Source organism: Crocodylus porosus, unplaced genomic scaffold, assembly GCF_001723895.1.
Source record: "Crocodylus porosus isolate Cpor-Errol unplaced genomic scaffold, CroPor_comp1, whole genome shotgun sequence".
In the NCBI taxonomy this organism is placed as follows: domain Eukaryota; kingdom Metazoa; phylum Chordata; order Crocodylia; family Crocodylidae; genus Crocodylus; species Crocodylus porosus.
This window is the reverse complement of record NW_017728922.1, coordinates 5,700,823-5,713,163: the sequence shown is the minus strand read 5'-3', so window position 1 is coordinate 5,713,163 and position 12,341 is coordinate 5,700,823. Positions and strand designations below refer to the sequence as shown.

General features: G+C 44.8%; 1 protein-coding gene across 1 annotated transcript in view; it reads left to right on the top strand.

Annotated features, from left to right (window-relative positions):
- TOP1 (topoisomerase (DNA) I) overlaps positions 1–12,341 on the top strand; it is a 46,163-nt gene that overhangs the window by 20,562 nt on the left and 13,260 nt on the right. Inside the window, exons 7-11 of the mRNA XM_019539652.1 lie at positions 3,344–3,459; positions 8,639–8,760; positions 9,482–9,604; positions 10,766–10,953; positions 11,738–11,882. Coding sequence (XP_019395197.1) covers positions 3,344–3,459; positions 8,639–8,760; positions 9,482–9,604; positions 10,766–10,953; positions 11,738–11,882 — 694 coding nt within the window. The remainder of the gene's footprint in view (positions 1–3,343; positions 3,460–8,638; positions 8,761–9,481; positions 9,605–10,765; positions 10,954–11,737; positions 11,883–12,341) is intronic.

The window sequence follows — 12,341 nt, the reverse complement described above, 5'->3', positions numbered from 1 at the left end:
CAGGACCTGCCACTAATGAACCCGTGTTGATTGCCCCTAAGCATAATCTCCCCTGCTGGCCCCTTGTGGATATGCGCCAGAATAATTTTCTCAAAAAGCTTGCCCAGGATCGAGGTAAGACTAACTGGCTTATAATTTCCCGGGTCCTCCTTCCTTCCCTTTTTGAAGATGGGAACCACATTGGCTCTCTTCCAGTCCTCTGGCACCACACCAGAGCACCATGAGTGCTCGTAAAGCCGTACTAGGGGTCCCGCAATGACATCAGCCAATTCCCTTAGTACTCGAGGGTGGAGATGGTCTGGACCAGCTGACTTGAATACATCCAGTCCTTCCAGAAGTTCCCTAACTAGTTCCTTACTAACCCTTGGCCTAGGTGTACCTCCCCTGGGATCTAAAAGGGGCCCAGAGGGGGGGGTGACTGTTCCAGTCTCTGCTCAGGAAAATGGAGGCAAAGAAATAGTTAAATACGTTGGCTTTGTCGTCTGGTGTAACGACCAAATTTCCTAGCATGTCCTGCAGGAGCCCCACATTAGCCGGAACCTTTTTCTTGCCCCCTATGTATTTAAAAAAGGACTTCTTGTTGTCTTTGATCCGGAAAGCTAGTCCCAGTTCCATCTCTGCCAAAGTCTCCCTGGCTTTGTCTTAAACAAAGCTTCCTGACTGGTTTCTGTATCCTTATGTTTTGTCATCATGACTCCCTTTTATCCTAGCCAGCATTCTACTGGAAGACCATAGAATTCTCCCCTTGCCTGTCCTGGCAGCTGAATTCCAGGTATTCTCTGCCAGAGCTCTGCAGATTGTGCTGACATGTTTTCAAATGCAGTTTCATTCAGCAGTTTTGCAAAACCAGGCAGTTGGTAAGAATGTCCTTCTGCTGATGTTCCCTGAGTCCCTCTGCAGCTTTTTATAGTGCGTCTTTTCTGTGCTGGATTTCATCTCCATGTTAGAGAACGCTCATCTCCTCGGGGCATTTTGTGTTCCATCCTAGTCAGTTTTCTGGAAGTCTGAATTCTTTGTGCTGCTTCCTGCAGCACTGGATGCTTTGAGCATTTTAGTCCTTGCTATGATGGGATACTAGATATTCCTAGGCATTGCCATTGCCTTTTATCTTGTTTAAGCTCCTTTTTCAAGAGTCATATGTGGGAGACATCAAAGATGTTTGTGTTGCACAGTCCAGCACTTGTGCAATAGGGGATCTACTCCCAGTTTGCATTGTAGTTGTTTTTGTATATCTGAGCTAAAATACCCCATGACCCATCTCAGTTTCTTGAGTGTGTCCTCCTTGTATGGATAAAAACATAGCTTCTGTAAACTGCTCTGGAATTCTTTATTACTGGAATGGCTCTAATTATCTGAGGAATTTTTCTGCTTGAGAGATCTGAATCGGTCAGGTTGCCATTTGTACCTGATCCTGAAGAGGACAGCTTTGGGAACCAGTACGCATGGCATTCTCAAAAAAATCCAACTTTTCCTACTGCTCTTCCTTGGGTGAAAAGCGTTCACCCAATTTCTGAATGTCTGAAGGAATTTCTGAATGGCTGACACTTCAGGCTAGACATACTGAAATCTCCTTGCAATACAGGGTCATACCTCCCTATGGTCAACTTAGCACATTGCGTTCCCTTTTGTTGAGATCTCAACACCTGAGGCTCTACCTGTTTTGTTTAGATTTCCCTGCATTGCCTGAAGTAAAGATTAGCCCTCAGGTTTTCTGGGCCAAGGCAGTGTTGTCTGACCAGTAGCTGTTAACTGCATCTCAAATGAATGCTGCTCTCTTCTCTGACTACAACTGCTTTTCAGCACGGCCTCTGTTCATACAATTTTAGGCTCCTTCAAGGAGCAGCAGCCCCTCTCTCTATTTATATAATGCCTATCTTTTGTACAGTGATCCTGTTATCTAATTAGAACTGTAGTAACCAGCATTTATTTGTGCACAACATTTCCTGTGTTGCTCCCAGTACATGTACGTCTTCACCCAGCTGGAGATGCTCCTCAGTGTGAAATGAGTAGGAGGCTGGGACTGTGGGAATCAGGAGTAGCATGGGGAAACCTGGCTTTTTTCTGTTCAACAAATTGGCTGGGTAATTAAGAGATCGAACATTATGACAGGATAATGGTGCCCCTCCCTCCCACAGCTTAAATACGAAGGTGCAGTAGACTGTTTTCTCAGCAGGAGATCCTGTGTGGATGGCACGTAACAATGACTTTATTGCCATCGTAATGAAGGACTGGAGCAAATGCCTGCAGAAATGTGATGTGGTGGATTGAGCATAAGATTGAGGCTCAGAATTTTGGAACTTCTTAGGTTTTATTTTTCTAGTTGTATCATTGACTCAGCTGTCTAATTTAGAAGAATCTCCCATCCTCTCTGCCTCAGTTTATTCATTTGCAAGATGAGGGTATTTATACCTACTTGGCCAATATTGTGATACGTAATTACTGACTGCAAGCCACTGTCACATACTTGAGCACAAAGTGCTTTAGGGCACCTCTGTCCTTATCCTTTGCCTTGCCTCAGATAACCTTTTCTTTGTGCAAAAAAAAAAAAAAAAAAAAAAAAAAAGCAGTGCTATCAGCAAAGTGTCATTAGCACTTGCTTCTCTTTCCAGACACCTGGGTTTCCTTAGGTCAGAAGTGAAACTGTTATTTCAGGAGCTATGGTACTGCCAGACCCAGTGAGAGGCTGGAATCAGCAACTGATGATGAGGATGACAGTCTCTCTGCCTCTAATAGGACACCTTTCCACCTCAGAAAGGGTTGCATTTGCCACTGTTTGTTTGTGCTAAGAAGAGGTCCCAGACTTGGTGGTAATTCAGGGCTTTAACTACCTTTTTGTAGTAAAGAAGCCTGCACCAGTCTGGCAACCTGTGCTTTCCTTTGGCCAAGAACCAGGCTTTTTCAAACATGCATTCAAGACCTTTGGTGAAGCTATATGGCAGGTTAACATCATCTCTGCTTCATAGATTCATAGATGTTAGGGGCTGGAAGGGACCTTACAAAAACATTGAGTCCAGCCCCCCTGCACTTGGACAGGAAAGAGTGCTGGGGTCAGATGACCCCAGCAAGGTAGACATCAAGATGCTTCAACCAACTGATAATTCTCTGGCATGATAGCAGGGCAAGTTTGATCCACAATGTTAATTTGCGTGTAGAGACTACCATACGGAAAAAGAGGATGGTGTATTTGCTGTTCAGAGTTTGTTTATACTGCTTTCTCCAAAATCTGAAAAGAAGTGCAGTGATTGCTTCGTGTTTTATGCAACGTCGTATCTAAGTAGTCAGTGGATGGATGGCTACAGGGTGACGAGCTGGTATCAACTAATGTCTGTCTCCTCTTTTAAAGGTGGGAGGAAGAGCGCTATCCTGAGGGCATTAAATGGAAATTCCTAGAGCACAAAGGTCCTGTGTTTGCTCCTCCATATGAACCTCTGCCTGAAAACGTCAAGTTTTACTATGATGGTGGGTCACTAGGGGTTCCATTGGGAAAAGAAAGTAGCATTTTTATTAGGCGTTGGTGGTTCTTTTGAGGGAGGGAAGAGTGAGGTGGTGATTTGATTTAATTATTTGCCTCTAAAGCGAATTCCATTAGAGGAACAAAGTTCTTAGAAACAATGAAAAGTCTACAGGATTCTTTGGTTTAGAATGAATTAAACAAGTGTGCTTATTCTCCTTTTGATGCACATCACAACTCAGATGCACCTGACAATGTTTTGCACTGGCAAGGACAATATCTAACCAGTGCAGCCTGTGATTGTAGCTATGCATCTTCGTCACTGGTCTTCCTCAGGCACTCTGTTTATTCCCCGTGTTGGTCTCTCTCTCTCTCTCTCTCTCTCTCTCTCGTTATTAATTAAATTGCAATTTTCTATAGCCCATTTATTAAATTTTTCAATAACACCTGCTTGAAGTGATCAGAATAAAAGGCCAACATTATTTTAATACAAGTGATTGGGTTCCAGCAGGTTTGATCATATTAAATGGAGGACCAAATTAACCAGGGATTGGATTAAGTGGAAGGCAAAGGCTTTTCAGTGGATGAAAATTGAATTTTTGACTGAAGGGACATCTGTTCCTGGAACTGCTTCAGAGGCTGTTCCCTTCAGAGATTGGGCTGTTCCCTGGCAATATTGTGGGCTTTAAATTTTTAAATAACTGCAGGATTCTTCTGTTAATTAATAACACATTTATTTGCATGTCCAAGTTGCACTGAAGTCTTCAAAAATGAGGTATCTAATTCACGAGCCAGCTATTAAGAGAGCCACTCAACATCATCCTCTCTGTGCACAAGGCATTGTCCAATTTAGAGATTACCCCAGTATTGCTTGTAGACTTAAATAATCCTTCCACACTTGGTCTGCCAGCTGCTAGGCTACCAGACTGAATAGAGGAGTCTCTCCCTTTCCTAGTCCTCCTTTTACAACAGAATGCCTGCTTCCATCTGATAAGATGTCTGTAATTATTGCCTGAGCTATTGTTAGAGCTCCCCAGTCACTTGCAGCACCAGAATCTGTAAATTAGCTTTTAAAGCCAAAGCAGCTTACTAGTTGCTCTTTGCTTTATAAGCCAAGTAACATGTCCAGAGCTCTGGATATCTTCCATGGTCTTTGAAGATGCACTTCCTTTATTGGAAACTTTCCCAAGCCTTTGAGAGAAGGAAAATTAAGGAGTGAAATGCAATTCAAGCAGATCTGGTTTCCCCAGCTGTGTTTCCAAAGTTGGTAGTACAGCGTAAGTGGGGTTACCCCCAACCTATAGGTAGCTTTTGAGCACTCTTAATAGTATTAACCCTTAAACCCTGATCACTTTTTAATGATCTGTTTTTCAGCCCAGACACCTTTTCCTTTTGCAGTCTCTCTGTTTGAGGGTGTTACAGGCTGCTACTGGCAAGTGACCCTCAAGTTTCCATCCCTTCTTGGCTCCACACTCCTTTTCCAGTCACCTGTCACCGTCTCAGTGTTAAATAATTTGAAGAGGTTACTTCATCCCAGAGAGGGTGGGGTGGATTTAAAGCCAGGCATCTCTGCTTCATCCTCATCTGTGTTGTCACTGTCATTAGTTGAGTCCAGGCCCTCCTTCCAGGTCGTTAGCCTTGCTGACTGCAAGATCCCACCCTGCCCTGCCCACTTGTCTTAATTATTGTCCCCCTTCTGGGTCTTGAATCCAGCACACCTGGCTCTGCAGGCTAATCGCCCCCTGAGCTAGGTCAGTGGGCTTTTGGTCTCTGCTCACCTTGGCAGGACTAGGGCCTCACAACAAGCACTCACAAAGTGCAAAGGGTCAGTTACAGCAGAGTCCCTCATCTCAGTTCCCTGTTGCATGACTTCCAGATGTAGCCCCTTATAGCCATGTCCATTCCACTGGTTAACAACAAAGAATTTGGGTTCTTTCTACTAACTGTCCTGCCCTCTGAGCCACCAAACAGAGTCCCAAACATAAATCTTTGGCCCAAAAGATACAATGGGGAAAAAAACACACAGAGCTTAGCGCTACAGCAATCCACACATCTGTAGGTCCGTTCTCCATGTATCCCAGGGCACGGCTAGCCAGCTTCTGGGGTGTCTCCCCCTTGAGGGCATTCGGACGTGGCACCACTGCCAAGTGTCTGTCTCTCTCTCGCCCTCCCCCCAGTGGCTGGGATCTGTTTTCATGACTCCAGGCCCTTCTCCATCTCTGGTTCCCAAATCCCAGCTAGTCAGGTGGTCCTCCTTACCAGGGAATAGTCTCCAGGAGAGGTAGGTCTGCAGCTTACCCACAGCTGCATCTCCCCTCTTCATCCCCTCTAGTTTGAAAAGTCTTCACGTTAAAGGGACCGATCCCTGTGGCTCTTCCCTGTAGTCTTTCCCTAGTAACAGGAGTGAAAACCTATTACATGTGGCCTTTTCTGTGCAAGTAAACTGTCAGTGTTTTCTGTGACAAGTAAACTAGCAGCAGTCCTCTTAGTAACTTAGTTTTTAGTGTTGTCTGTTCTCGCGCATGTTGGGTTTACCCAAGTCTAAACAAGATACAAAAAGAAGGCTGATTTTTTTACTGTTTCTTTAATGTCTACACATGGCCAACTTTTTTTTTTTTTTAGACACAGTAAATAAAAGGTCTATATTCTACTTTCTCAATAGCTAGTTATAGTTGGTGGTGGTAGTAGTAGTTTTAGCATTGGCTTATGAGAGAAAACAGTTAATTGGGGGAAAAACACTGAAGCACAGACTCTTCACAAGGCTGTCAGCACCTTAAATATGCCTTGCTACTAATTTTTAGGGCTGCACGAAATTTCACTGGGTGTTTCGTTTTGAAGCTGTTTCAAAGCGTTTTGAGCTCAAAACAGCAAAATCGAAATGAAACAAAAGCCTTCAAAACAGCTTCGAAACGAAACAAGGTCACTTGAAGCATCTCGAGTTTCGAATTCGGGCTCGGCTTCAGCACCGGTCCCAGCCGGCAGCATCAGCCTTTTGTCATCCCGCACAGGTGAGGGGGGCTGCGGCCCCCGGGAGGATTCTGGCACAGCCCCCAGCCTTCCCAGAGGACACCAGCCCCCAGATCTGTGCGCCAGATGACAGCATGCTGTTGCTGCTGGCTGGGGCCAGGAGTAGCACCAGTCTGTTCAGTGCTGGGTGTGGGCTGCACTCACCATGGGTCCCAGCTGGCAGCAGCAGCCTCCTGTGATCCGGCAAGCAGATTTGGGCCTGCCCATACCCCTGGGAGGAGTCTGGCAGAGTCCCACAGCCCTCCCGGGGGTGTGAGCTCCTAGTCAGCCTGCCGGCAGCAGCACCAGCCTCTCCGGCGCTGGGTGTGGGCTGTGCCCAGCACCAGTCTCTCAGGTGGCAGAAGGAGCCTCCTGTGATCCAGCAGGCAGACTGGGGACCTGCCCGCACCCCCGGGAGGGCTGCAGGGCTCTACCGGACTCCTCCCAGAGGTGTGGGCAGGGCCCTGATCTGCCTGCCGGGTCACAGGAGGCTGCTGCTGCCATCTGGGACCAGTGCAGAGCACAGCTCACACCCAGCGGTGGGAAGATTGGTGTTGCTGCTGGCCCCAGCCAGCAGCAGCCACCTCCTGTGATCTGGCAGGCAGATCAGGGGCCTGCCTGCGCCCCCAGGAGGGCTATGGGGGCTGTTCTGGACTCCTCCTGGGGGTGCAGGCCCCCAGTCTGCCTGTTAGATCACAGGAGGCTAGTCTTGCCACCTGCGACTGGCAGCAGCACCATTCTTCCCAGTGCTGGAAAGGAATCCAGTGCACCAATTTTCCTAGCTATGGAAGGAGTCTGGCACAGCCCTCCCAGCCATGCGGGCCCCCTGGACCTCCGTGCCGGATGACAGGAGGCTGCCTGCAAATGACAGTGTTGTTTGTCAGCACCCCAAGGTGCAGTTTCCCAAAAACCTCTACACCCATCTCTTTGAAACTTGGCAGGCTGCATGCCCTCAGATACCATCTCTGCAAGTGTCATTTCTAGCCTGATTCGGATGATGAAGTTAAAGGCAGTTTTGTGCTTCCCTGTTACTGCCTGTGGGTGAAGCGTTGAAACAGCAAAACAGTTTTGACGAAATGAAACAGAACGGTGGTTTCAAAACTAAATGAAACACTGTTCCATCAAAACAGAAGTTGAAGCGGATCGCGCAGCCCTACTAGTTATACACATGAGAGAGATATGAAATCCTTCCTAGGAAATACTGAAGCCTCATGTCATCAGGAGTGCAGTCTGGGACTGAAGGGCTAAGTGTTGAATCTGCAGCTTTGCTGCAGCAGCTTGTCCCTCAAACCATCAGAGGTCCTCCTTCCTCTCAGCAGTCTGGTGGCCAAGATGAAATCTGACCTCCCCATTCATTGAAAAATCAGTTGGTCTCTTAAATATGACTAGCTTTTGAGTTTGACTTGGAAAGTACATTCCCATGTTACCTTAGTCTCTCATTCTCTTGGTTAATAGAGGTTTGGCATGCTTTCCTGTGATGAAAGCGAGAGGTGAATGTTTGGTATCGCCTGCCAGCCAATATAAGGACACTATCGGCATGTTTCTCAGCAGATGAGGTTGCCTCATTCCTAGCTAGAAATAACTGCTTATCCTTAGAAGTGCAATTGAGAGAGATCTTTTGGGGAAGAGGGAATGAGAGAAAATGATTTCTTTGTCTGCAGGCTTGTTAAATATGGTGGAAAGGGAAAAGAGAGGATTGAATAGAAGCCAATAGTTTTCCCTTCTCGCCAGCACCGTTCCTGTCAACTGGGATTTGCACACCTTTGAAAATGTTATCTCTTGGCTAGTGGTTTGCTGCAAGGAGTTGTCCCTTCTTCCCACTGTATCTGTTTCAGGACTGTCTAACATTAAATTGCTTGTTACTTCTTGCTTGCTACTTTTAGATTTCAGGGTAACTTCCTGATTAGATTAGAACCATTTAATGGAAATCAAACTCATTTTTTTTCCCACCAAGCCTCAGTGCCTATTTAGGGATTACTTGTCTGCAGAAAAAAAGTCCTCTCTGAATGCAGCGTAGCTATTCTGGTTGTGTATTATACCTCCATAGAAGGCCAGTACTGGCTAGAGACTTCCTGCATGCCTTAAACCTTGCATGGGTGGGAAAAGTAGATTGACATGAGGGGACGAGCATCGCTGTGTCTCCAGTTCTTTGGCTTACTTTTAAAAACTCCTCTTTTGTAGGTAAAGTCATGAAGCTGAGCCCCAAAGCAGAAGAAGTTGCCACATTCTTTGCAAAAATGCTTGATCATGAGTACACTACAAAGGAAATCTTCAGGAAAAACTTTTTTAAAGACTGGAGAAAGGTATGCAATCCTGGACTTGGATGTCTGCCAAAGCTGCTATTGTCTTCCGAGGGCTAGGAAGTGAATAGGGACTACTCTGACTCTGTGCCCAAAAACTCTAGTGTGAGTGGCAGAGGACCAAGGGCAGCCTCAGATTTAGCTTTGGAGCTTCCAGCTTGTACATAGTTTACCAGGAAGGGCCTGCTGATAAATATGTTCTCAAACAAGGGTCGACCTTTTCCAAGGCAAACTTACCCATCATGCCACATCACAGGCATGGCTGAGTTGATCATTGCGTACATCACCGAAGAGCCATCATAATCTTTATGTTGGAGACAAGCCCCTTCCAGGGACCTACCAAGCAGGAGCTTCATCATCTCAACCAATGTAAGCATGCCAAAAGATCGAATTAGATCCATTGACAAAAGTTGCTTAGGCAGCCTCTCTTCCCCCAGTTATCTCAACAACTTGAAAAGGTTACTGTGTAATAAAATGCACACTATTATGCAATGTTTACAGAGATCAGGCTGTCTTAATTCTATGCATCAGAAGTTCTCTTCATTCATCCCTTTCTCTCTAACCTTCTCTATACATAGCACTTGATAGAAATTGGAGCTCTTTCATAGCAGTTGACAATCTGTATTTATTGTCAGTACCTGTTCTGTGTTGCTTTACAGGGCTGGGAGGGGCAAATATTTTTTGCATGTAAGAAGGCTTAAAAGCTTTGCCTTTTCCCTTCAAGGAGATGACTGCAGAAGAGAAGAGTACTATTAGCAACCTCAGCAAGTGTGACTTCACCCACATGAGCCAGTATTTCAAAGCTCAAGGAGAAGCTAGGAAACAGATGTCCAAGGAAGAGAAACAGGTACTCTAAGGAACTGTAGAAAACTTTTTGATGTGTTCATCCACGTATGACTCTTCTATATAACTTATGCTCCCCTGTAATACTGAAGGAGTTATCTGAAACAGTTGTCTCACAGTTCAAGGGTTCGTGGTGACTTTGCCATGGTGTTGAAGGCGCTGGGTTTTTGTTCCCTTTGAGCATCTCTTAGATTTTTTGGTGTCATTTGCTTCCTTTAACACGTCTGTATGAGTAATATCTCAGGATAAAATTTGAGTAAGGAATTGCCACCTACTGCGCTTTTCTCCTTAACTGAATGTCTCTGATCACACTCCTCTTGCATTGTGGTATATAGTTAAGATGAAGTTTCTTAGAAGCAGGTAGCCCTGTATTTCCTCAGGGCCACTTCAGTAAGAACAAAAGGCTTATCTGACCATCTTAAACTTGCTCCTGTGTAGTGTCTTTGATAATGGAACTCCAATCTAACACTACTTCAGAGGTCTGCTAATTGTGGGGAAATATCTTTCCCAATAGCACCAAACCCCATGGTGTCAGCATTCAGAGGTTCCCAGTGAAAAAGTCTGCCTCACTTTGCTGACTTTTATTGGTTAGTTTCCTCTGTCTGTGCTATTACTAATGGAGTAGAAATGGCTTTTTTGTCAGGTCTCAGTTGGTGGATCATCAGTGACATTAGTGGGAGAGCATGCAGCTTAATTAAGGATGCATTGATTTCTTCATAACTTTTCATCTCATGGTGTTAGGACCTGAACAATAGGAATTCCCTTTCTTTAAGCAACATGTTTTGTTAAGTGCAGTCAATCAAGAGCTCTTAAAATGTGCGCTGGGTTAAGCTTAACAAGCAGTCTTGTTAAGTTATTGGCTTGTTGTGGTCTGCAGACAGATGAATGGGGGAGTTGATGTCAGGAAACTGTTTCAGCTGCTCAAACCTATTTCCCTCAAAGTTCTAGTGGGTTGTAGATGTTACAAAGTGTTTTGTCTGGTGGTTTACATGTAGATTATGCCTATGATCTGTTGGGCAAAGGCTGCTTTTACTCAAGGTTTGTATGGCGTGTAACACAATGGAGTCTAGCCATGACCAGAATACAAGTAATTTTGACCTTTTAGTCTTAACATTTGAACAAAACATTGAGTGGCTTGTAATCTCCTGACTTTGGGTCTTCCTAGAAAATTAAAGAGGAGAATGAGAGGTTATTGAAAGAATATGGCTATTGCGTCATGGATAACCATAAGGAAAGGATTGCCAACTTCAAAATTGAGCCCCCAGGCCTCTTCAGAGGGCGTGGCAACCATCCCAAGATGGGCATGCTGAAGAGACGGATCATGCCAGAAGACATCGTCATTAATTGCAGCAAGTGAGCACAGGATGCTTTGTACCTTATATTCTTCCTAGATAACTTTTTTTTTTTTTTGGTCGTGCGTAATTAGATTTGGCACCAAAATACTTAAAGGTCATGTGTTGGGTATCTTAGCATTACTAGTTTTGGAGGTGAGAGGGGTGCAGGTTGTAGCCATGTTGATCTAACAACATGGGCAGACAAGGTTCTTTGGGTGAATCTGAGATCTTTTATTAGAGCAGCTTAAATAGTTGGAAAAAGAGGTATAATGCAAGTAAGTTTGTAGAAACTTTCTCACAGTTCATCCGTATACCTCCGTCAGCATATCTGTCTTGATGAACAGCCTTGATAAAATGTATGCACTGTTTATTTAAGGCCAGACCCATTAATGGTACTGCCAAGTGTTGAAGTGCACAACTTCTTAAGTATACAACTGTTCCACCGCACTTCAGTTTGTGGCCTAAGAGGTAATAGACCTATGTTTAGGTCCTCTAGCTTTTTTCCACTCCCATGCTGTAACTGCAAGAACATCCCCAAATCAGAACGGTAGACTACCCAATATTATCTCTTAGAACAGTGACTAACGGGATAATTCTTGAAGAGGTAGAGCATAGCAGTGAAACTTCTGATGGCTTTTAGTTTGTGTCATGTACTGTGGGAACGGGCAGTTACCCAAACTACTGAAGGGCAAGAGACTTGTGTACTGCTTTTCATTGTCCACTGCTGCTCATTTATATTGTATTACTTTGGACTTCTTAAGACTGTGTTCCTTTTTCTCTTCTTGCTTTTCCTTCCTGTGCAGAGATTCCAAGGTTCCTCCACCACCTCCAGGGCACAAATGGAAGGAAGTCCGGCATGATAACAAAGTGACCTGGCTAGTGTCATGGACTGAGAACATCCAGGGATCTATCAAATATATCATGTTGAACCCCAGCTCTAGAATCAAGGTAATTGTCTGGAAAGTTGTTTAGCCATGTTGTCTCACAACTGACCCTCAAAAGAAGGGGGAATAGAAAAGCTTGTTGATTCTAAAACAGGAGACAGGCATATGTCACCTCCTTTGCTGTCTGCAGAAAGGAGTAACTGCTACTTTGCAGTAATGCAAGCTAAGAATGCTAAGTGCTTTCAGATTTTGTACATCAAAATTGCAGTTTTACTACCCCCCCCTTTTAATGAGAACGTCTCACACTATGATGTAAGCTTAATGGGAAACTTGTTTCCCAAAGTCTTTTTAAATATTTAAGCTGTTTCAACTGTTGGTTTGTCCCTGCTTTCTCCTTCTTAGTTATGCAGTGAAGCTCTAGCTGTGTGCTGGACAACAGCATCTCCCCATCATAAAGCAATTAGGTCTGTGCAAAGTTTCAGTTGCTGATTCAATTTGGAGGAGATTTGGCCCAATTTGGCAG